Source organism: Pelodiscus sinensis, chromosome 3, assembly GCF_049634645.1.
Source record: "Pelodiscus sinensis isolate JC-2024 chromosome 3, ASM4963464v1, whole genome shotgun sequence".
Taxonomy (NCBI): domain Eukaryota; kingdom Metazoa; phylum Chordata; order Testudines; family Trionychidae; genus Pelodiscus; species Pelodiscus sinensis.
Genome location: NC_134713.1, coordinates 198,673,119 through 198,698,252, shown reverse-complemented (window position 1 = coordinate 198,698,252; position 25,134 = coordinate 198,673,119). Strand labels below are relative to the sequence as shown.

Below are 25,134 nucleotides of genomic sequence, written 5' to 3'. Positions count from 1 at the left end.
CACTGGGGGCAGCCATATCACCAAGAGAGTGGCTGGAGGGATGGGAATCACCATCTTGCCTGTAACCGGCCCAGGTAAGTGGTCTTCCTGCCCTAAACCCCTCCACTCCCACCCTCAGCCCCAGCACTGGACCCGGAGGGTAGGGCCAGCCAGCCCCACCACCATGGATACCCCTCAGGAGCACCACCGGGGCTCAGCAGCGCAGCCCCGGCTCCCACCACAGGGGCCGCTGCCCTCTCCCCTCCCAGCCTGTGGGCCCCCTCTTCTCCTGGGCCGGGCCCGGGGAACACCATCAGGAGGCCTGCATGGGCCCCTGGGCCAGGGCCAGGCAATGCTGGGTAAGTCTTCTAGTCATGTATAAACTGTAACTACAACGCTATAAGAAAGCATCACAGACAGCGTCACAGCTCAAATACTTTATATCACTTCCATTTCTTCAATTCAGCCTATGGAAAGAGAGCCTGACGTTATACTAAGATGTGACTAGATTTCTAGTGGTTACTGCACCAACCCCTGAAACACGGCAGGACGGGGACTTTCCAAACCATGCCTACAGAGTAGGATCTAACTCAGTGGTGAAGACATGCAAGACACCCTCTCTTCAATAAGCCTATTACTTCATTACATCCATTTACCTATTTCCAGTGTGATCGTTTGTGCCGGTGGGACAGTAAGAGAAGCAGCTCTGTAGATTGCAACGCGTGCAACAGGTTTTGCTCAATAAAAGCATTTGGTCGTATGTACTTGTCACTCTGACGTCTTATGTCTGTTGGGAGTAAAGACGCAGAGGAGTTACACCACGGAAGGGGGGACACAGCAAATCATACATGTTTTCCTATCGCAACAGTCCCACAGGGATTCCCTGCTGCACAGAACAGATCCATTTCCGGCGCTCTGCCTCAGTCACACGCTGCCACAAACGTTCTTGTTCCAGCTCCAGGGTAACAATGGCATTTCATTTTGTACGGGCAGTTAAACATCCTGAAGGTTAAGTCTACATATAAATGGAGATCGGAAGGAGCCCAGGTAAAGATGCCCTTCGTGTTCGTGGACCTCACTAGCGTAAGTTACCACCATTGCATTGGGATCATGAAAGCTTCTTTTGTAGGATCCAGTTTCACTAAGTTCTAAGACAAGGCTGTACTTGGGCACAAACTTCATCACCGTTTCTTGACTTAACAGCTTAAAGAAAGAAAAAGACATCATTAAGCTGTCATAATTAGTTAACCATGAACTACGTAAACTGATCATGTATTTAAAAGCAATCAAGGATCATGCCAAGCCTTTGCAATAATTCGTGAGCTATGTCAGTCTTCAGATTTCAGGTGAGAACTGCAGAGCACTGAAAAGCCCACTTTAAAAGCTTGACTGGCAGAAAATTAACTTCAGTGCAGAGCTCTGGGACCAAGAATGACACTGGTGCATAAACACTGGTGCATAGTGTTCTCACTATTTCACAAGGAGTCCTGCAGCACCTTAGAGACTCAGATTTATTTGGGCATCAGCTTGTGTTGGCAAAACCCGCTTCAGCAGATGCACGGAGCAGAAGTTACAGAGGCCGGCATAACTAGACTGGCATAACCATAACAGAAGGGAGCCTCTTCATATGCCTGTGGATTTATGCCAGCCTCTAATGTCTACTCCATGCATCTGAAAGTGGGTCTTTGCCCAAGTAAGCTCCTGCCCAAATGAATCAGAGTCTGAGGTGCACAGGATGACTCCTTGGTTTTGCAGATACAGACGGACACTGTTCCCCCTCTGGAATTGACAATTTCCTGAGATTATTGCCAGTGGCCAAAAATCAAACACATTTTGTTTCGCTCTCAACAGTGCTGCTTATTTCTGTGTGACATGGGCCCCAACCATGGCTTCTTCTCGAAAGACTCAGCACACCCAGAATTTTTTTTAACAAACATTCAAATGCCGCATGGCCACAGGGTGTTTAACTCAGCTGGCATTTCCATTTTAAGTGCTTCGTGTCAGTCAAGATTGACTAAAATTTTGTGCTGAAAATCTTTAAAAAAGAACGTTGGTTAAAATGTCTGAGGAACAAAAACTCAAAAATTAACATTTTGTCAGTCTTTTAATTTGATTTTCATACAGGTCAAATACCAACACCTTCTGTTGATGCACTAGTGAGGCTGAGAATTTGAGAATACAAAAGGATGATCAAACAGTTTACTCAGAAGATTGCATTTCCATTTGTAAGTTGTGCACTTGCCATTAGTAAGAGCAAGCCTTAGCTCTGCTAACTATAAAAAGTGTCTTCAGGAGGTAGCCGAGTTCGTCTGTTACAGAAAAAAACCAACCAATGGTCTGGTAGCACTTTACAGACTAACAGAACATGGAGATGGGATCATAAGCTTTCGTGGGCACAGCTCACTTCTTCAGGTGACCAACACAGGAGTTTTATCTATGGACTTTGACTTTTATCTGCTTCGGTTTAACTACCCAATCTTCAGATACTTACTGATTCCCTCTGCTCTCTGTCTCCCACCCCCTCCCTTTTCCCCCCTCCCTCCTGCCCTTCCCCTCTCCTATTTATTTTTGGGTTTATCCTAAACTCATAATTCCGATCATCGGAAGAAGCGGGCCATGCCCACGAAAGCTCACGATACCATCGACATGTCTGTAAAGTGCTACCAGACCATTCTGTTGGTTTTTTCTATAAAAAGCGTGAATGATACCTGCTACATCATTATGTGGCTTACCTGCAGCTTTAACCAGAGTACCATGAGATCTTTCGGTGAAAGAGACCCTACACAAAGTATTGGCTAGTAAACTGTTTCCCCCTTTATCTTAAATACACTTACCTTAAATATTATTCTTCTGATCCATGGTTTGTCAGATATGAAATCCACCATAGAAAACCCAGGATTGGGCCGAATAGTTGACATGGCTACCCAATATCCCCCAGAGCTGCTTAACCGGATATTATCTGGAAAGCCAGGCAAGTTTTCTACAAACATATCGGCGCCACCTTTCATCAATCCAGACACATAGTACCTGTAAAGATCACAACAGCCTCTTAACCTAAACAAAGTTCATACAACAAGCAATGGATTTCTTACTGCTAGCAGAATGCAGTACACTACTTTCCTCTCTCTGATAAGCCTCTCGGCCCCAGCTGATGGAAGGAAGAGATTATAAGGCAGATGACTCCAGTAAGGAAAAAAACTGAGTGGAATAGAAGCTTTTCTCCTTGTCACTGAAAACTATAGCGAGGTAGATTTAATCTTTCTGAACCATGTTAGCTAACCCGTGTGGGGCAGACAGAGATCAAAGTAAAGCCAAGAGTCTGATTTGGGAAGCCAAACATGCCTGAATTAGCTTAAATACCAAGATTTCAGATTGTCCATGTAGCACAGCTGCAATGTCACTGACACTAAGAGTTAACAGGACATATTCTGATCATTATTATAAAACCAGAGGAACTCCATAGAAGGCAATGGAGTTCCTCTGATTTTATGTGTCAGATATCTCTAGCATAGCAACAGAATTTGCCCCATATCATTTATATAAATTGTGGTAATTAAGCAATTAAACTCAATTTACCCATGCAAAACAAGACAAAGGTATGGTGCTACTGTGTCAAATCTACTATACGGATTATGGTAGAGGAAAAGATGTGGGGAGGCTGTGTAGTGAAGAACTGACTCATGTTTTAGCCAACTAAATTCTAATCTCAACAGAAATAACGGTAAATCCGAAATGCGCCTCTTTGAATTTCAGCTGCCTGTGTAAGTAAAGCAGAGAGTCTGTGGCTAACGGAGTCAGGTTAAATACTCGGACACCTCAAAGATCTCCACCAAGCACTCTGTGCCATACATACCCGTTGTCCACCAGAGTCACAGGAGTTTTCACTTCAGTTCACATGACGATGAACAAGGCAAGAATATTAATCTCTTCTTTGTGCGGAAACGTCACATGGAACAGAGACCAAGCCCCGCTGACTGGAGGGGAGAGACAACTCGCTACTGTGTGTCCATCTAGCAGGGATGTTCTGCCGAGACCCATAGACTTTAAGGTCAGAAGGGACCATTATGTTCATCTAGTCTGACTCCCTGCACAGTAAAGGCCACAGAATCTCACCCACCCCTCCCAGAATAATCCTCTCACCTATATCTCAGATATTGAAGCCTTCAAATACTTTGAAGACCCCAAGATGCAGAGAATCCTCCAGCTGTGATCTGTGCCCCATGCTACAGAGGAAGGCGAAAAACCTCCAGGGCCTCTGCCAATCTACCCTGGAGGAAAATTCCTTCCCACCATTAACAGGCATTCACACTACAGAGAGCTACTCAAACCCTACCCTGTCCACCCAGGGAGACTGGGAAGTGCCCCCTTTGCTGTTTAACCCACCAGTGTTAAACAACGAGGAGTCCTGTGGCACCTTAGAGACTAACAGATTCATTGGAGCAAAGACCCACCTCGTCAGATGCATGTCAGTGCCAAGTGGGTCTTTGCCCACAGAGCTCATGCTCCAATAAGTCTGTTGGTCTCCAAGGTGCCACAGGACTCCTCGTTGTTTATGCAGATTGAGACTAACATGGCTACCCTCTGATACTTGCCGCGGGTGTTGACAGCCTTCATGGGGATGGGCCAACAGCGGCAGGCACTGTTTTAACACCACCTCTTTCGATTTGCTCCGAGCAGGCCTAATGAATTGGTATGATGCACAGAACAGCGTTAGCAGGTAATGAACCATTTTCACTAACTTCCTTCCAGAACCCCGTGGACCAGGACCGGCAAAAGCTGTCCTGCAACTGCCGGACATTTTTCAAAAATATGTGTAATGTAGGCAGGGCCATTGCCCCCCCTGAAGGTGGGTTAAAAGCAAAGTGGGGGCGGCTGCCTAGGGAAAAGCAGGGACCAAGAAGAGAAGAGGCAACAACCCCCATGCACAGGGAGAAAGGCTTCGGCGAAGGTTTGTGTTGGGTTCCTGTGCTCCGAGTCACCAGCACAGCCAAACGGGGGTGATTCTGCATATGCCAGTGCAGTGTTTGTGCATTTGAGGTCAGGGCAGGGGTTCAGGCTATTCTCTGTGACCAAGAGGCACCCCCACGTCACAGTGACGGGAATCAAGTACCTACAATTTGCCTTGATTACACGTGGTGGAGCTCTGCTTGAAATCACCGGAGTAACATGCGCTGTCACTCAGGGAAGTATTTGGCCCAAGATTTTCTTTACACAATCTAAGCACACAGCACAAATGTCCCGAGACAGGGCTCAGAGCGATGAACGTGGTATAAGAACCTACACGGAACTGAACCAAAACCAACACTGTAACTATAAAGCCATTTGACAGAGTAACGTCCCCCGTGCCCCAAGTGTCTCACTCACCTCCTTATTCTAGCCATGGTTGTTTCTGCTACCAACACAAAATCCTCAGCAGGAGAGAGCTGGACCCCGTTCGGAAACCTCAGTCCTACCATTAAGACTTTCACTTCTTTTGTCACCGTGTCATACTCAAGCAGGCTGAAAGACAGAACCTGGCACTTAGTGCAGTGGGATACGACCCTTTGCCAAGCATTTCCCTTCCTCGTATTCCGCAGCTTTTACATGTAAAGAATGAAATAAGCAGTGCACTCAGGGCACATGCCAGTTTACTTAAAAATGGCCTGGAGAGTAGGGCAGAAATACACCGGCTTGTTAGGGCAGCTGTCCTGCAGCCTTGACAGAACTAGGGGGGGAAGAGATACTTCTTCCTTTCATCTTAAAAAGCACATTCCACTAGAAGAGATCTACACAAATATGCTTGTTGACAGAGGATCTCTTCTTTCATTTCTGCACATGGCAGCTTCTTCTACACATCCTCCCATTGCCTCCCATTACCTGCAGCTCCATAATGACTTAGAGTTTGTAAACACAACTAAGTTGTCCTGGCTATTCCTCTTGGCTTGATCTGCTATAGGATAGAGGGAAGGCTGCACATTGATACTTGCCGGCCATCATCTGTGCCTTCCATAACCAAGAATGTGTAATCCCTCCTTTGCCATTTGCTGCTGGAGTCTGTGAAGAAGATTTTCCTCCCATCCCGAGTCAACGTCAGATCATTCAGAAAGGACATTTTCTGACCTTCAACTGGTTCCTTGGTTGACACTAGTGTTTTCACATTACCTGAGGATAAAATATAATTCAAATCAATGTATAAATAAAATAAAGAGACTTATCTTTCCATACCAATACTTTAAACCCTAACACATTCAGGTAGGTGTTACATTGGCCGAGCATCTTTTCAAACCTCTGAAGAGCATTATATACCATTTTGAATGTTTACAATTTTAAGCTGTCAGTCTGACATTTTATCAAACCACTTTCACTGCATGCACAGAAATGGTAATGATGAATAGTGTTAATAATTGTGTAAGCTTTTTAAAAGTTAGCTTAAGCAAGAAATCAGTTCTAAATGTACTTGAACAAAGTTCTTTTGCATTAAAGGGATCAGATACCGCTGACAGTTTCACAAAGGAGTAGGTTTTCAAACCTACTGAACCCCTAATCTACTCAATGCATTTTACTTGTTAATTTCCAAAAATGAATAGAATAAATTTAGCTGCAATCACGTTTCTGGTGGAGTGTAAACGAAGGGAATATAAATCTTACCTTGGCTAGAAAGCTAAACACAACCTTTACTTTGAAGTCACTGCTGACAGACCCAAAATATGCTCTTATTTTGCAGGAGATTTAGGTATGTCGTGTAAATCAAAGGAAGGAAGACTGAAATATGTTTCTTTCCAGAAATTCCCCCTCTCCCACCACTAAAAATTAAACATACAGATGTAAATCATGTGCTGGGTTTTGGAAGCTCTTCCTGTGTAACTTTCACAGGTCTTTGTACAAATTTTGTATCGGGGAAGGAAATGGAGAGAGGGGTTTTGTTTAGTTGATCTTTGGCAAGTCACTGAAACACAGGGTAAGACTAAAGTCTTTTACATGGGAGAAGCTTCACGCTGTAGAGAGCCACACAGTACAAGTTTTTATAATGTATTTTAATTTCAAGTTCAAACTCGGGTCTTGATCCTTCAGCTGAATCCGTGCAGGCAGACCACTGCACCCCGCCAGCACCTAGTGCAGGACAGGGAAGATTTCAGATCAGCACTGGTCTGGGACTTAGGAGACCCACATTCAAGGCTCCATTCGGTCAGAACCCCAAGTGAAACCTTGGCAAGTTATTTAACGCCTCTGCCTTAGGTCCCCACCTGTACCTCATGTTGGGGGCAAAGGGGGCGCAAGGGTAAATGCATTAAGGACTGTGAACTGCTCAATACTAGAAGAGGAGAGGTACTATGCTTTGGCTTAGATAAATAGAGTACTTAGAGCTAGGGATGAAACGCAGGGGGCAGAAGCTGAGTGCTTTCCAGAAGGGAAGCATTGGCAGCCTTCTTTATGGGAATGGAAATAGGAGGCACACAATGGTGATGTAACTGGGGCAAAGCCACGGAAGTCAAGTAGAGCCAGGAAGAGAACACAAGCTGCCTGACACCTCAGTGGCCAGGCCTGGGGGGGGGGGAGAAGGGGGGGTAAGGGGAGAGAGAGACACCAAAACGTACCTGTGACTGGATCAATTTCATATAATCCGTAATAGGCATCTGCCACAAACAGGGTATTTTTTGGCCCAACTCTGATGCCAAGAGGTCTCCCACAGGCAGGCTCATCTTCTCTGGTTCCTTTTGAGACAATTTTACAGCTGTTTAGGCAGAGCAGTTTGTACAGTTGGTATTAAAGCCATTCCAGAAAAGAAATGTAATACAACAAGACTACATTGGCAGCCCCCAGTCACATTTCTCCAATGGGGAATGAATATTAACGACCAATGAATCAGAGCTGCTTGACGCTTCGCGTTCAGACTGCCCTCTATTGACCAGCCTAGCAAGGAACATCAACCACTCCTCACCGCGGGAGTTGATCATTTCTCAAATTTTTTGTTTTGACAGAAGCTTTGAGTTTTGATTAAACAAATATTGACAAAAACCTGTCTTCTCAAACATGGTGGTCTTTTTTTAGCCAGAAAATCCCCAAGCCGCAAGTATTCTGGTTCTCTGATAGTCAAAAAATTCTGTTGAGAATAATAAAAAGACAAGAGACTTTTCTCTGAGCAACCCTAACCTCAGTACTTCTGAGAGCTAACACATTCTCCTTTAGAACAAGCAGTGAAGATCTGTGTTCTCAAAGCAGATATTGGCACAACCACCTTTGTTGTGTCTACGTGGCTTAGCAATTGACTATAGTGATTTCATATGCATATGCAGCTGAAATCACGGCAATTACATTAGTTTAGATGTTACAATGTATATTCCATTAGCTGGCAAATAATGAAGACAAGTGTGGCACTAGCACCGTGTGTTAGTAATACCTGGTTTTACTAGGTTACCTCAAACAGCACTGAAAATGTTGTGAACAAAGTAGTAACGTACATGGGGACAGCAAGCAAGTTTACCCCGGCAAGTCTGCCTTCTAATAAAAGATTAAAGTAGAAAATTACTACAAGCAAGTCACACACTGTATTTTATTAAACTTGTTTTTCAAAAGCGCCACAGGGCGGTTGCTGCTATTTAACATTTACCCTGGGACCGCTTCTACTTGTTTACTCTAACACCAGTGCTACCATGGGACTCTCAGTCGCAGTTTGAGTTCTCTCCTTTTGCGACGCAAGTAACTGACCGGTCTGCTAAAACGCCACGCAGCATGTCAGCTGCGTAGCAATCAGCAGGGATCTGAACGTTTACCTGGTTCATCGGGGCCCCATCCTGGCCAGAGCAGCCCCCATCCGCAGTGGGATGGGGTCATTGCTCCAGCCCAGCCGCCTCCTCACCTCCATTTAATTGCTCAACATACCGTTTTGCTGGTTAAATAATTAAAAGGGATTTTACAGTCCTAGAAGTCAGGCTCGCCGATGGCAGCAAGCGGGGGGGAATTGGGGGGGCAGAGAAGGCAACTGTCACAGGGTCTGGCAATTCTAAAGGGCCTGGAGCCCTGGGCCCTTTAAATCACCCCCAGAGCGCCACACTGCACACTCCGAGGGGCTCTGAGGGCTGGGGGGAGGGCAATGTGGTGCGCTCCTGGCAGCGCCAAGGGCTGCCCCAGCCCTGCCCTTCTGCATAAGGCCCCACACCTTCCAGGAGTGCAGACCCGTGCTCACCCCTCCCAGCATGACTGTCATCTCCCCTGCTAATGCCTCCGTAGAGGTCAAGGATCTACGCAGCGATCCCATTAGGGCTGTCAGTGGGTACTGTGATTTGGGGGTGTTTAAATGCACTTCAAAACATCCCCCAAACTTCCTGGCACAGGCTGGAAAACACCTGCCTGCCTGTTCTTCAGGGCGTGTTTTTCGTCCTTAGTTTAACGATGAAAGGAAGTACCACAGCGGGCCTGATGCCTAGGTGGTCTAAACAGAGAGCTCTATTGACGTACTGATGTAGCTCCCCTGACAGGAATGGAGCTGAGCCATTTACACCAGCTCAGGATCCGGCCTCACGCGAGAAAGTGATGCAGAAAGGCGAACACAAAAGCCAGACTATTCAGCAAAAGGGCTACGATGCCGTCTCTCACCACACCGGGCCCAGGTAGTGCAGAGAATTCCCACTTGGCTTTTCTATGCGTTTGTCTACACTGCAGTCCGGACAGCAGAGGCGCATCGATCAAATCCATCACTGACGGAGCCAGTTCACTAAAGTAACAATGGAACCACAGTAGACTAGACGAGCTGCCCAAACACAGTCCCGCCGGGGCGTCCAGCCTGTACCACTGCTGGCTCAATGAGTATGCTGCATTTGTGCCTCCTGACTGCAATGCAGGCATGCCCTAACACTGGCCCCATGCCTCCACCCCAAGTACAGCACTGAGAATGGAGTTTATTTGAAATAAATGCTCTATCTTAAAGGAATCTGAACTCAGACTCTGAGCCCTGCTTTCAAATTAAGCACTTTAAAGCGTGCACTACAGTACATGTGGGTAACGTGCAATTAGCACAATTTAAAAAAATTAAATTCACCAACGCATGCTTCACCCAACAGGTAAATGCAATTGCATGTCTCTAATCTGGGTCTATTTCACACGATGGGTGTCAGATTTTCAATAAATATAGGGAAAAGCAGCATGGAAAAATTAGTGTAATTAAAAAATAGTCGGCTGCATCTTGCTTAATACAGGGCCATTCTAATTCATAGAAATCTTTTCACATCTCTCCTTCAGACCATGTGTCTTATCCTTCAGAAGAAGGGAACAAAGATGGAGTCGGGAGTCACAGACAAGTCGCATGTACAAGCCAACTACTGCTAAGCCACAGCACTGGCCATAACCCCACCTTCAGAGGGAACGTCCACAGCCCCAACCTGCCTACGCACGTTGTGCCCTTTCTGGCTCGGTCTCCACAGGCAAGAGTTAGTGCAGCTGCACTGTCACTGTAAGCAAACACACGTAGGTGCAAGAGATGATCAGTGTCCCTACACGCTGGGCGCTTGGGCGGCTTGCTCAGGAGAGATTCCAGCGCCCCTAGTGATTAGCAGAGTGCCTACAACGAGGCTATGTTCCTTCGGGTGGTGCACATTCACGCACACCTTGGTGCACATACAAATATATTCTGCACATGCACAGAAACACCAGGGGAACATTGGTGATAATGGCCAAGATCTTCAGACCTAGATACCGAAGTTAGGCTTTAAACTGAAGAGGCCTCCCTGACAAAGGTTACAAATACACAAAGCTGCCACTGCCTTTGAGAGCACTCCTGAGAGAGGCACACTCACACGTTTTTTCCTGGACACTAGTTTAACGTGTTGGGGTACAAGCCATTCAGTGAGAAATAATCACAGGTTTGTAGAGGTACCATGCAGGGTGTGAAATCAAGGAATATTGAAAATACATGTCCACGAAGCATGGGCATGTTACTGTGGTCTAGACTTTAGCTCTTGCTCACATGCACTATGCTCGGAAATGTATGCAGATGTGCACCTGCAAAAGAGAGCAAGACTGACCACTAACTTATTAACCATTGCAAAATCTATCCCAGGGGTTTAACTGAAAAATAAATGTGTGTATCTACTTACTGCATGGGCCATGGCCAAGTCTAGCTAATATTTTTACTTTCCCATCTTCAATCTTCAGAATCTTTCCATCAGCTGTGCCAGTAAACAGCACATCTGCAGAAACAAATGGCATGATTAGTTGGCTACAAAACTGCTGCAATATAGAAAATCTTTTTATAATGATGCAGCACTGAGCCCACATTCCTCCCACACAAAACGAATGCACTTTGAACACAAAATCTTCCCTATTTACTCGTCCTGCAACTGGAGAGAGAGGGGAAGGAGACAGGGCAATTCAAGCCCTCAAATAGCTTAGTTGGATTCAATCAATAAAAAGGAGGGTTTGAGTCTTAGAGCAGGTTGCTGGTTTGAATCCAACTATGAACACAAGTGATAGTTCTGTGGCCTCAACTCTGAGCATATTTCCAGAAAAAAGAACCAGAAGCCACCACATAAGTCACCCTTGTAGCAGTCTCAACAGGGATGCACCGAGTTTTCCTCTCATGCTAGAAATGGTTCCTTGGGGCCAAACACATAAGCAGGGATGTTTATACTGACACTGCTTGTGCCGTACGTGACCTGTGGAAAGAGTACCTCTGTCTAAGGGAGAGAGTAATCCAGCACTAAGTCATCCAAAACCCAAAATGTTGCAGAGTAAACATTTGGATGCCAAGTCACATGACAGCAATGGGACAAGTTAGCTCTTAATACACCATGATGAGCTAAAGCCCCTCTCTGAACTCTGCCAGGCTCTTACAAATTGAAAGTTCTTCGATGGTTGGGTAAGAGGAATCGCTAAACTGTTTGGGCTTTTAACCTTCCACTTTAACTGCCTGGAATTGTAATGAGTTACATGAACTGTGAGGGGGGGAAACTATTTTGATTTTCAAGGAAGGAACAGCTTCTACTTCCCTAGAAAAGTTCTGAATTGCAGACAGATCAGAGGTTTCACCAGTCTCGAGGCCAGTAATCTGCCTGCAACCACCACATACCCTCCCCTCCCCTCCCCTTCCCCAACTGCCTGTCCCAGGTCACAATCCCCTCCCCAACATGATTTACATTTACAATTTACTGTCTGCAGGTTTTATCTTATTTAAATAAAGCTTAATACTCTGAGAAATGTAATGATCTAATCATATAGGTGGATATTGAAAAAGTGCTTTAACCATTGTAATCTAGTAAAAAAAGTTACCCATGTGAACTGTCAGATCAGTAGCTTCTACGGCTAAAACCTTGACATCATTAAAGGCCATGGTCCAGAAGAGCAAGGATTTTTCATCAGAACTAAATGACTTACTTTTGGGAAGACAGCTACATGGTGATATGTAGCTCTAAGCTAATGGTTACCGACCCAAGACAACATTACAGTGCAGACACATGGAAGTCTGCACAACTGGTAGTCTAGAAATGTGCATCAAACTCTTAAAGAAGCAACTGTGAAAAAACTACCCTAAATCCCTATCGTTTCCCAGGGCTTACCACCAATATTGACAATAGATTCTGGTCCAACAAGTTGATTTTCAAATATCCTTTCTGCTTTTCGCAGCTTAGTATTTGGCTCTAATGCATCAGTCAGGAGGGGAGGGTCTTTGAAGCTGTAAAACCAAAATGCAGGTCTTATGATTATCACAGAACAGGTACAAAGTCAAATACTCGTGAGCAAGAAGCTGAGCAATTCTTCCAGCTTGCATACATGACAGCTGTTTGCGAAACCACATATTTCGTTTTCCTGACCACCAACAGCATTCTCTGAGGCAATGTATCAGCTCTAGCCTACATCAGCTCTTAGGAATTAAGAGAATTTTACAACACTAGTATCTCGATGTCCATTTAAATACAAGTCAGTTTCAAAAAGTGCAGTTCCATAGTCTTAACTAGTTGACGTTAAACTCAGTTCAGAGCTGCTACTTAGCTAGTTGATAGACTAATGTCCTAGCTGTGGCCCCAACCTTCAACCGGAGCCATGTGAATGGACACTTTAGCTCACACGAGTCTGAGTGTCGGTTTATTGCCTGGAGGAGACAATTCATCCTACATAATTATAGTCTATATTCTTGAACAAGCCTTAATTGACACAAACACCACACTTCAACCCTGATGCTGAGCTTACACCTGAGTAGTCTCATCACTAAGTGAGCATACACAGTTGTGCAACAGCTGCAATCTTGGCCAAAACCAGGATCTTAATGCTCCCTCTAATCTTTTCCATCTTTTATGTGCACAGAAGCAAGTGCGAATGTGCACCACCAGCAGAAACACACCCCTCGCTATGGGCGCTCTGCTAATCAGCTGGGTAGCATTTGAACCTCTCCTGAGCGGCTGCACACGGGCCCAGATTGCAGGGAGCACTGATCTTAGCCAGGTTCTCCACAGCTAACCGTCTCTGGGCTGAAGAGCTATGCTTTCTGACTGGGTCCATATCAGCCTCTGTGGATTGGGAACAGAGAGGACCATGTGACACTGACCAGTAGGTTACATTGACTCTCACGAATCAGCTGTCAAGGACTGGAGCCTATAAGCCTAGTAACACCCCTTATGGGATAATGCTTACTGGTTACCCAGTGGCCCAGCTGGGCTGCAGCAGCCCCTCACCTGCCCCACTTCCGCAGTTAACTGGTTAGATGGGATTTTACATCCCTAGTAAAAACTGGGAAGGGAAAGAATGTCTAGTTCTGTTTCAATAATCCAGACACGTTTAAGTACCCCATTAGCAGGACAGGGATCGTTTTGGCTGCGAGGGTTTTTCTTAACAATCCAGTGAACAAGTTACAAATATTCTGAGGCTCGCACTCTGCAACCTGAGCCATAGCAGGGACGCTGAAATGCATTTATTCAAGTCAACGTGTAACTGCTGTAGTGAGCAGTCGAGAACTGTGAAGCAGGACCTGGTGCTGGGGAAAGCCAGCTTTAAAGCCAGCTCCCCACAGCACTGTCTCCAGGCAGCAGCGTGGAGGCAAGGCAAGGGAGGCTGCCGTGAAGCAGCCCCTGCCCATAGGGGGGGAGGGGGTAGATCCTAGCTCCCCACTGATACAGAGGCAGCAGTGCCGGGGGGGAGGGCGCCCTGTGTGTAATTGCGTACACGGTTCCACTTTCACATCCCTTATCCAGAGGGGGTCTGTGATCAATATGGTTCCCCACCATCTTCAGTAAAACTTCACTCAGGGTTCCCTGCTGCAGATCCAACTGCGAGACCACAGCCGTGGGCTGTAGCGCTTTGGACAGAGACCCTGTCTCCGTCCGTACTGGTACAGTGCTTAGAGCAGCGCGCGCCAGCCCTGCTCCTGCACACCACTGCAGGACAGCACACAAAAAGAATAATAAATTAACTCTTCAAAGTAACACCCACCCCAGACTTGTGCCATTTCCCTGGGCCAGGTGGGAAGGGCTGCAGCTGAGATCCCCACAACACCCCACTTCAGTCACTGCAAGCGCCCTGGTGAGGACACACCACCCGTAGAAGGAAGGTGCATGGACACCAACAACTAACTAGATCGTCCTAGATTAAGCGACCTCATTTTGTAGTGCAGATAAGCCCACAGCAACTTCAGAAAAGTTGACCATTAACAGAGAATTAGTACGGAACCTTGCAATAAAATTCAGTTCCAACAGCTCACCTTAGAGGCTGAGGGTCTATTGGGCATTCCAGGAGAACTATTGCTCCAAGCAAGGGAATAATTATGGAGACAGCCAAAGTCAGGAAGGTCACCCGGAACACCCTGCTGCTGTACGCACTGCCACACACAAAACACACAGGTTAGCGTTCGATGTTAAACTCAGCCAGGAGATTTTAAGAGCCTCTCGTTACACTATTTTGTTTTTGAAAAGCCAACTGCTTTCCCCTTTCACCCCCCTCCCCCCACCACCACACACTTCTCTTTATGCTCAACATCTGCCACATCAGGCAGCCAGCGTCGTCTGTTTGCATACACCACTGTACGTATACTCTGCCAGGGTTCATTTCTAGTGTATCGTAACTAGAGTACGCGGATAGACTACTGTCTGCCTTCTCAACAGACTGGGAATTCCCATTCCAGTAGCCAGTTCTGTTGCCCAGAGTAAGTTGCCTCCAGTAACTGGAACAAAAGCTATTGAAATATTTTAAAGAAACACTCACGTTAGTGAGAACGAGGGATGTAATGGAGCAGTCGACGACCCGATAAGCATAGTAGACCAGTCAGCTACTCGCATTCCACCCCTCCCCACTGCCTTTGCATCAGCCTCTTAAAAGCCCGTCTCCTCCCTCCTCCACCCCCCCTGCTCCCTCAATCAGAGGCTGGGAGGGGACATAGCTGCTGTGCAGAGAAGCCCCTGCCCGAGACACCGTAAGGAGGGGCTGCTTCGTGGCAGCAGTCCCTGTGCAGCGAGGCCCCAAATCCCCCGGCACCCCCGCGCACAGGGGCTGCTGCCAGCCCGGCTCAGTTCTGGCTCCCGCCGGGTGCGGGACAAAGCCCCGCTGCAGCTCTGCAATTTAAAATGCAGTAGGAGCCGGGGGGCAGGCTGCCCAGCTCCTACTGCCTTTTAAATTGCAGAACTGCAGCGGGCCTTGGTCCCGCACCTAGCGCGAGCCAGAACTGAGCCAGGCTGCCTAACTGACTCATTGGGTAGTCGATAAAAATTCTATCGACTACTCGATTAGATACCCGCATTTTAACATCCCTAGTGAGAATCACCTCCAAACTGATAAGGTAGGCTGAATATGAATAAAACCTTCAATTCATCCATACGCGACAACCATTAAAACATGAACAAGACATTGAATTCTAAGGTTGCAGGTCTAAAACTGAGGATGTGTGAACAGCAAGCCGATCCTGCTACCCAGAAAACAACACAGCACCTTCCCAAACCAGGCCGCAGAATTTCACCTTGGGAGTACCAGAGACCTCCAGTAGGTAAAGGCAGCCCATCTACTCACAGTAGCCTGTGCTCCCCGTCTTTGCCATGAGAACCGTGTTCCTCACTCTTGAAAAGATAGTGATCACGAGAGTTTGTTCTCTGGAAAAAATTCTTCCTTGGAGTGTGAAGGTGTAAAAGCCAGGAGCCATCCCCGAATGTCAGAGAAAATTCAAGACTGAGTGAAGTTTCCTGGACATGACCTTGACAGGTCCCTCAAGACCCGAAAAATCCGTTGGATTCTCAACATTTACAACAGCCCAGCTATGAAGGAGAGTAGGTACAGCCTTTCAGTGCAGATACACCAGGGCCACAAAACCTTCCTCAGTGCAAACAGGGTCATCTCTTGGACGTGGTTCTTATATAAAATGGTTTGACTGAAACAATCCTAAAGACACTTAGGCTAAGCGTCCAGAGAAGAGAAATGCATGGATTTTTGGCATGCTTGAGTCTTGACTTGGAAATACAGCCACTGAGACTCTTAGCTGCTCTTTAAAACAGCCATTAATATGCCCCATCTCCTTGCAGTGTCAATTAAATCCACAGCAATAGAACTTGTGAGAGCATGCATAAATCCTTGATGAGCCAATCATCCAAAGAGTGGAGAAATGTGTCATCACCCTGTGTACAAACACCACTGTGTCCAGTAGGCAATTAGCACATAGACAAATGGCTAACACCAGCCCATATCTTTAGGATTACACACACACACACACACACACACAGCTCGACAATCTATGAAATCTACTCGCCTGTGACGAGTAGATTACAACCTGGAAGAGCCGGGTTCGGGTGATCTGCACACGCGCAGAACGATCTGCGCATGCGCAGATAGCTGGACAGCGCAGCTGGCGAGCGGGGCTTGCTGCGACTCGGTGAGCCCTGTGTGTATAAAGTTTTCCTGCCATGCGTCATCAGCCTTTTTGAAAATGGAGTCTCATCGTCTTGCTTACTTGCACTTCAAGCAGAACTGACTGTGAAACTGAGATCTGTCTGTAACATATAGTACATGAGCAATAGACCAATTACACTGGTCTACAATTTTTTAGAAGTCGTCTGCTTCAGAGATAAAATGCGCTATTTATTATGTATTTTGATGTGCTGAATTCAAATATGACAATTAAAACAACTGATTGGCTACTGTTTCCAAGATATTTAAGTTTTTACATGTTACATCTATGCATATTGTAGATAGTAGAGTTTTAATCGTAAATGTGTTTATGGTTGCTTTACATGATAATATTTCACCTGCCCTGTTTATGTAACACTTTAAAAATCAGCAAAAGGGTTATATAAATAAAATGTATTATGAAACAAAAGGCAAAAAACTATTATGTACATAGTTTAGTCCTACTCAGTGTCTACTCGGCACTTCTTGGCTTGTCTCTTGTTTTCATTAAATGGAACATCTCTTGTCACTGTCCAGCAATAGTCTGCAAGCATTGATGGGCTCCATTTGCCTTGATAGTGTTTCTCCATTGTTGCAATGTCCTGGTGTAGCCAGACAGACCGCCCCTCTCTCCCCCCCTCCCCCCCCCGCATCCATCTTACTTGCCTCTCTGAGGTTCATGAGGCATACAGGGCAGAGAAGGAACAATAAAATCAGCATAGTCTATGCTGGTTCATCTGATCCCGAGAAGCTGAAAACATAGATATGAGGAGAGAGCGATTAAGGCAATAAGCTGGCCTCGAGGCTGCAAGAACTGCCCCGGCTGGCACCCATGTTGATACGATCACACACAGTCATCCCTGGGAGAGGAATCTCCCACTGAGAAAAGAATCCCCAGTACTTCCAATTTAGTTATCTCTCTTACAAGTGTAAATTAAGTTCACAACTCCCTTGTAAGAACTGGTCTTACAAAAGACAGACCAGCACCATTTGGCATTACAGATAAGAAAGAGAAATACGTGACCCCATGGGTATAAAGATGGGTCCAGCAGCACACTCACTTTGAGTGTCAATCTACCCTCTACCTGCTGGTCGGGTTAGGTGTTTGACCTCCCGAGGTTCCATGGGGACGCCCACCTCGTATTTTTGTCTTTCCTAGGAATTGAGGGACCAGCCCCGGCTTGACACGCTGGAGTCGAGAGGCACAGAAGGGGGTAAAAATTGTACCTGGATGTAGTCTTTTGTCTTAAGTGTACACATAGACTTAGAGCTCTTTAAAGATTAAGCTGTCACTTGGTACCATTATTTCTATTTTCTATCTTTATTTTCTTTGTAACCATTTTTAAGATCTAGCAGTTAAGAAATAGAGCAATAGCCATTGTAACCATATGATTTATAAGCTTCCTTAATAAACCTGTAACTGTTTAAGCTTTAACCTGACTCCTTCAGTTGCTGTAACAGAACCAAGCACAATTTAAAAGAACTTCAGCCTGTCATAAGGGACAGGTATAGGAAGAGCTTGGGCATTTGGATTGGGTCACTCCCAGGTGACAGATCCGTTGGGGCATCTCTCAGTCTTCCTGCTGCGAAGGGATCTTCCTGCTGCGAAGGGACTGCCTGCTGCGAAGGGATCTTGTATCCTAGCAGCTAAAATCTGAGATGTAATAGGCTCTTCCTATAAACCCAGGGCGCCTGTCGGCTGCCTTCTGTGACGAGACTTTGGTCCTAGCAGTAAAGTCACGGATGTTAAACCTTTTTCTCGGTAACACACACACACACACACACACACACACACACACACACACACACACACACCCACCCCCTCCCCGTCGGCTGACACCTGGTGAAATCGCTCGCTGTGCTCGTCGCTCACTGCTCTGCAGTTCAGTGGGAAAAAAAATCTAGATGAGAGTGCAAAAAATGTATCTTTAGTGACATGCTGCAACCAAGGCTTTTGTATGCCTTGGGGCGGTTTTCCACCAACAACCTGTAGTTGTCTGCCTTGTTGTTTCTGAGAAAATTTATTGCCACTAACTGGAAGGCTTTCCATGCCGTCTTTTCCTTGCCACGCAGTGCATGGTCAAATGCATCATCTTGAAGAAGTTCACAAATCTGAGGACCAACAAAGACACGTTCCTTGATCTTAGCTTCACTTACCCTTGGAAATTTTCCACGGAGGTACTTGAAAGCTGCTTGTGTTTTGTCCATGGCCTTGACAAAGTTCTTCATCAGACCCAGCTTGATGTGTAAGGGTGGTAACAAAATCTTCCTTGATTCAACAAGTGGTGGATGCTGAACGCTTTTCCTCCCAGGCTCCAATGACTGTCGGAGTGGCCAATCTATCTTGATGTAGTGGGAATCTCTTGCATGACTATCCCATTCGCAGAGAAAACAACAGTTCTTTGTGTATCCAGTCTGCAGACCAAGCAAGAGAGCAACAACCTTCAAATCGCCACAAAGCTGCCACTGATGTTGGTCATAGTTTATGCACCTCAAAAGTTGTTTCATGTTGTCATAGGTTTCCTTCATATGGACTGCATGACCAACTGGAATTGATGGCAAAACATTGCCATTATGCAGCAAAACCGCTTTAAGACTCGTCTTTGATGAATTAATGAACAGTCTCCACTCATCTGGATCATGAACGATGTTGAGGGCTGCCATCACACCATCGATGTTGTTGCAGGCTACAAGATCACCTTCCATGAAGAAGAATGGGGCAAGATCCTTTTGATGGTCACGGAACATGGAAACCCTAACATCACCTGCCAGGAGATTCCACTGCTGTAGTCTGGAGCCCAACAACTCTGCCTTACTCTTGGGTAGTTCCAAATCCCTGACAAGGTCATTCAGTTCACCTTGTGTTATGAGGTGTGGTTCAGAGGAGGAGGATGGGAGAAAATGTGGGTCCTGTGACATTGATAGTTCAGGACCAGAAGTTTCATCCTAATCCTCTTCCTCATCTGACTCAAGTGAGAATGATTCTGGTGCCTCAGGAACCGGCAGTCCTTCTCCATGGGGGTACTGAGCGTATAGCTGATGGAATGTTTGGATAATGCACAGTCCACTTCTTCTTTGACACACCTTTCCCAACTTGAGGCACCATGCAAAAGTAACAATTGCTGGTATGATCTGCTGGCTCGCTCCAAATCATTGGCACTGCAAAAGGCATAGATTTCCTTTTCCTGTTCAACCACTGGCGAAGATTTGTTGCACAAGTGTTGCAGCATATGTGTGGGGCCCACCTCTTGTCCTGATCTCCAATTTTGCAGCCAAAATAAAGGTGATAGGCTTTCTTAACCATAGTGGTTATACTGCGCTTTTGTGATGCAAAAGTCACTTCACCACAAACATAGCAGAAGTTATCTGCACTGTTCACACAAGTACGAGGCATCTCTGCTCATTTTGGCTAAACAGAAATGTGTCCCTCTGAAAAATCAAACACTGACAAATAAGAGAGCACGACACTATGATTTCTAGAGCTGATATAGGGCAATTTTTCAGCAGAGTGATGTAAGCTTCATTATGATTGCATCATCCATGACTTCTAGGAATAACATGATGCAATACCAGCTTCAGATTGCATCCTTCATTGTTTTGCCTAAAAAGCAAGTACTGTCCAAATCCAGTCATAGATTTATTCATAGATTCAGTCAAAGATGTATTTTAGTCATTTCTGGTTTAAATTGAGATCCCTTCCCTTTATAACTCACTTATCCTCCACCATTAAAAGTCAAGGGTCGTATATACTGACCCAATAGCATATCTTGAAAACTAGAGCCAATCAACAATTTTAAGCATCATTTTCGTTCTCAGTGACCCAGAATTAGTAAAGTTTGACTACATTTATTTCAGAAGCATTTTGGCTGTAGAGCAGTGTTAACAGGTTTGTTCTATACACTTTCGTTTGTTCACTTTTCTATATAATCAGTGCAAGATTAGCGGACTCTCTGGCCAGAGAAAGGGGAGTTGGTAAGAGTAGAGAGCACAGACAGCAGCCCCCTAGTATAGTATACGATTTTTACAATCTATTTGTTTTGGCAGGTGAGATCATTTACACCTGCCATCTAGGATAACAGCGAAACAGAAAATTCACCATTAATGAATCACTCATCTCTTGTAATATATCCACAGACATCTCAAGCTATTCAAGCTAAATCAATAGCTCAGATGTTGGAAAATACTACATGCAACTCTATATAGGTGTTTTTTGTCAGATATTGTTAGTTAAAAAAAATCAGGGTGTCTGTTTTTCTTTATTCTAAGATCTCTTGAGCCAACGGCTCCATACATGCACCCTATCACATAACTGAAAAAAGTCAATTTTCTTTTAGAATAAGGAAGGAGAGGCCTGGCAGATGGCTCCTTCGCACCATGCCAGGAAGAGGGGACTGTTAAAGAGGGCTCATCTTGGCACAGGAAGTATCAAAGCACGTCAAAGGATGCTACTAAAGCAACCATCCTTTGTATTTCTTCCGTTTCAAATGTGGAAGGGAGATTGGTGTAACAAGTGGTCCCAACCACTCGACTAGTACAGGACATACCAAGGCAGAAAAAGGAAGCTGTCAAAGTAACAGACCCTTCCTGATACCTGGAAAAAATGGTGAAGCCACCAGTGCTTGTGGTCACATCCTCTTAGGCCAGAAATGTTGAGACAGCAAGAGGCAGGTTGCCAAAGCAGCAAAGCTTGCTGACTCTGATAGCTGATGTGCCAAGGGAGTGAAGATGAGCCATATACACTTTAGAGGCATGCAACCCAGTCGGAAGGATGAGAGCGCCCGATCAGAGTAAGGATGTTAAATATCAATTAATTTACTAGTCGAGTAGTCGATGGAATATGCACTGACTATTCAACTAGTCGATCGGCACTTCCGCATTCCTCCTTTGAAATGTACAAGAGTCCCCAGCAGGGGTTCTTGTGCATTTCAAAGTGGAAGCACCTGCATGGAGCCTGGGGTCAGCGTGGGACTCAGAGTCCCTCGCTGACCTCCGGCTCCATGCGGTGCTGCTGCTTTGAAATGTTGAACAGAGCCAGAGTCAGTTGGGGACTCCCCAGCTGATCCAGGCTCTCCGTTGCATTTCCGTGGAATCCAGAGTCAGCTGGGGAGTTCCCAGCTGACTCAGAGCGCCACATGGTGCTGCTTCTTTGAAATGCTGCGGTGGCGTTTCAAAGGGGCAGTGCTGCACGAAGCCCATACCCTGGGCTCTATCTGAGAGAAGCAGTGGGGGGGGGAGAGGAGGGGAGGAGAGGGGAGAAAAGCAACTAGTCGATTCAACTATCTGATAAGCATTTCCTTATCAGATAGTCAACTAGTCCTTAATATCCTTAAATCAGAGGAGGATGGGCAACCAGATATACTACTGGGCAATGTACAAAGTCACCAATGGTAGCTCCTTCCTTGAGGTGAACCTGGATGACAAAGAGGAAAAATAATTTGCAAGAAAGAGAAGAAAAGAAAGAGAAAACAAATATAATCACAGGCTGTGCAAACCACTAGCTGCCTAATCCAATGACAGCTCATGATCAAATATATTTCTTACTCTAAATTGCCCCAGGACTGCTTGTTGTTTGTAAATTTACACTGCTGCAAAACAGACATCCAGTACAAAGTCAAATAACTGAATATACCTGTGCACCCTCAAAGCAATTAATATGACAACATAAGTACAACCAAAATCACAATGTGACCCACAGAAATCAATGAGTAACTCTAGCCTGGTTAATATTTATTCATGTTGTTTTATAACATAGGTTTGGGCTTAAAAGGCACAAAAGAACAAAGAAATACTGCTCAATTAACAACCTCCCCTGAAAAAAAAATCTGTTAGATGCATAAAACACAGGGAAACCCACCAGCTGTCTATTCTGATCCCACAGAGGGAATGCCTGCTATTCCCTGATTCCTAAAGTGCTATGGTGACCATGAAAATCACAAGAGCTATTGCAAAAGAAAAGAACGACCTTATATTCATAGCAAGTCATAAGCCCAAAGCTAGAGGGTGAGGGGAATGGCGGTGGTGTGACCACTAGTGCAGAAGAGATCTCGGGAGGAGGGGGATGAAGGGCTATGCAGCAAGAGTTGAGAAACACCCCAGCAGGCCGACGCCTCCTCCCACATCTCCCAGCAATTCCTCTCCAGCGACAACCCCTCCACGTAGCGACCAACAGCGCACCCCAGGCCAGCAGGAGGGGCCAGGCCATGGCCACGGCCGCCCCTCTGCCCCCACACAGCTAGGAGCCCCGCCACTTGCCCCACCAGCCACTGAGCCTGGCAAGCAAAGTGCCCCTCCCCCAGTCAGTCCTCCCCCAGGAAAGCCCCCCCTCCCCTCGGCCAGGAGAGCCCCCCGGCCAGGACAGCCCCCTCCCATCCCCCTCCCAGCCAGGACAGCCCCCCCTTCTCGGCCCGGACAGCCCCCCCCCCGCCCCACTCGCCCCTCCCCCCAGCCCGGACAGCCCCTCCCCCCAGCCCGGACAGCCCCTCCCCCCCACTCGCCCCTCCCCCCAGCCCGGACAGCCCGGGGCGGCCCGCACCCGCCATCCTTCGCCGCCTGGGACGCGGTGTCCTCGGTGACGACTCGCGGCCGGACCGCACGGCGCTGCCGCAACCCCTCCGCCTCATTCATGCTGCTCGGCGCCCGCTCAGCCCCGCCCCCCGCGTCGCGCGCCCGCTCAGCCCCGCCCAGGCCGCGCCTGGCCCCGCCCCCCGGCTGTTATCGGCGCCCAAGTGGTGGCCGCAGAGCCCCGCCCCTTCTCCCACAGACACAGACCCCGCCCACCAACTCTGTCGGAAGAGAACGGCCGTGTCGCCGGCCGCGCAGGAAGATGACGTACACCTCTCGGCGCGAGGGGACGCGCCCCTTCTCCCTGCTAGCCCCGCCCTTCCCGTCGCGCAGAGGCCGTGGCCACGCCCCCGCCGGGCCTGTCAGTCAGTGCCGCGCTGCCCGCCCCCCTCCATTCTGCAGCGCGCTCGCGGGCTCCCCGCTCCGGCGCACGCGCGCCCTCGCGCCCATGAGGCGGCCTGCGGGCGCGTGCACGGGAAAGCCGCTCCGCCAGCTGGGCTGCGTTGCGCACGCGGTGCCGGGGCTTTGCGGCGCTGAGAGCCCCTGGCACAAGCCCCCCTCACTGGAGACTGGCCGGGCCTCCCTTGCCCAGGGAGAGGCAGGTGCTCTTGGTACGTGTCTGCAGCGGTACCCTCCAGTACCTGAGCTGGCACCTGGCCCTTGGTACCTGCTGGCTGCAAGGGTGGACTTATGCCATCGAGGCCACTGCTGACTCCACAGCCCATAGCTTCCCTTAGCATGGCCAGCCTGTTGCAGGCTAAGGTCTGAGTTACACACTCTTCCTGGGTGTTTTGGCAAAAAGATGCAAACAGTGCTTGCCAAAAGCCTGCCAGCCGTTTGTAAGAGGTAGCGGCACTACAAAGCTCGGGGTGGTAGGCCGTGCCCTTTCACCTAATGTAGACAAGGCCTCAACTTAGCTCCTTAATCTCCTAACATACAAGGCAAGTTCAAAAAAGGGGATGGACACAATAGCACACCACCAGCTCGCTTTCCAATCTGTGACTCTCTTCATCTGATTCCCCACTGTCTTGCACAATGCGTTGGCATTCACACCTGTGCAAAATGCATGGCAAAAGATGCTCTGATGTGGTACCATGAACAGGGATGCTATGTTTCCTTTGCACAGATGTAAATTATGACCTAAATCAGGGCTACTCAACTTTGGAAGCCCCGGAGGCCACAATGATACTCACAGTACATATGAGGGCCACAATTAAGTGGTTGCATATACATGAAAATATTTATGCAAAAAGCTGCTTTCACACTGACAGGCATGTATACAAAGATTAATGCAAGACAACACAACATGCAGACCCTATTTAAGTCAGTTCTGCTGATATTAATAAGATGCAATATTTACTCGATTTCCACCCATATGACAGCACTTTGAATGAGCAATGACAGTCCAGAAATTTAACTACTAAAACACATATCAACAGAAGACCTTTATATTGACTCACCATTGTGGAGCGTGTTCCCAGTGGAGGCCATGTTCAAAGGATCCCATCTGCAGGCTGCGTGTTGAGCAAATTAATTACATTTTGCAATTTCCTTTAAAAAAAATAGAGTGCAGGGGAGTGGTGCTCACCCAAGGCACTGTTAACCATCCCGATTTTAACAGATGTTTAGATCAATAGGAAAGCAATCCTCGGGAAGTTGAAAGGTCACATGTGGATTTTAGCAAGTATGAAAACGAATGAACATACTTTTGAACAATATAATTTTGCCCGTGCTCAGAGAAGTTGGTAGTGGAGCGGGGACTTGAAC

General features: G+C 46.9%; 1 protein-coding gene across 3 annotated transcripts; it reads right to left on the bottom strand.

Moving 5' to 3' along the window:
• Nucleotides 1-401: 401 nt before the first annotated feature.
• On the bottom strand, nt 402-23,498 carry APMAP (adipocyte plasma membrane associated protein). Of its 3 annotated transcripts, none has more exons than XM_075925865.1 (9): nt 23,339-23,498; nt 14,642-14,758; nt 12,507-12,622; nt 11,049-11,141; nt 7,554-7,670; nt 5,946-6,120; nt 5,344-5,478; nt 2,814-3,006; nt 402-1,182 (listed from the first exon to the last, which is right to left on the bottom strand). In XM_075925865.1, the coding sequence occupies exons 1-9, from the start codon at nt 23,428-23,430 to the stop codon at nt 973-975; spliced, it is 1,248 nt and encodes a 415-aa protein (XP_075781980.1). In that variant the 5' UTR covers nt 23,431-23,498; the 3' UTR covers nt 402-972. The 3 variants fall into 3 exon arrangements, 2 of the variants coding, with proteins under 2 accessions (XP_075781980.1, XP_006136955.2); XM_006136893.4 differs by lacking the exon at nt 23,339-23,498 and adding an exon at nt 15,142-15,433; XR_012903080.1 differs by lacking the exon at nt 402-1,182 and adding an exon at nt 3,833-4,658 and having other exon boundaries at nt 2,978-3,006.
• Nucleotides 23,499-25,134: the final 1,636 nt, after the last annotated feature.

Excerpts from the sequence above, each read along its gene's own strand:
- APMAP (XM_075925865.1), bottom strand. The coding sequence starts at position 23,430 with ATGAATGAGGCGGAGGGGTTGCGGCAGCGCCGTGCGGTCCGGCCGCGA. Across the intron at positions 14,759-23,338 it reads CAGGCGGCGAAGGATGGCGG|TGCGTACAGCAGCAGGGTGT; the intron begins GTGCGGGCCGCC and ends TGTGTGTGGCAG. Across the intron at positions 1,183-2,813 it reads TCAGAAGAATAATATTTAAG|CTGTTAAGTCAAGAAACGGT; the intron begins GTAAGTGTATTT and ends TCTTTCTTTAAG.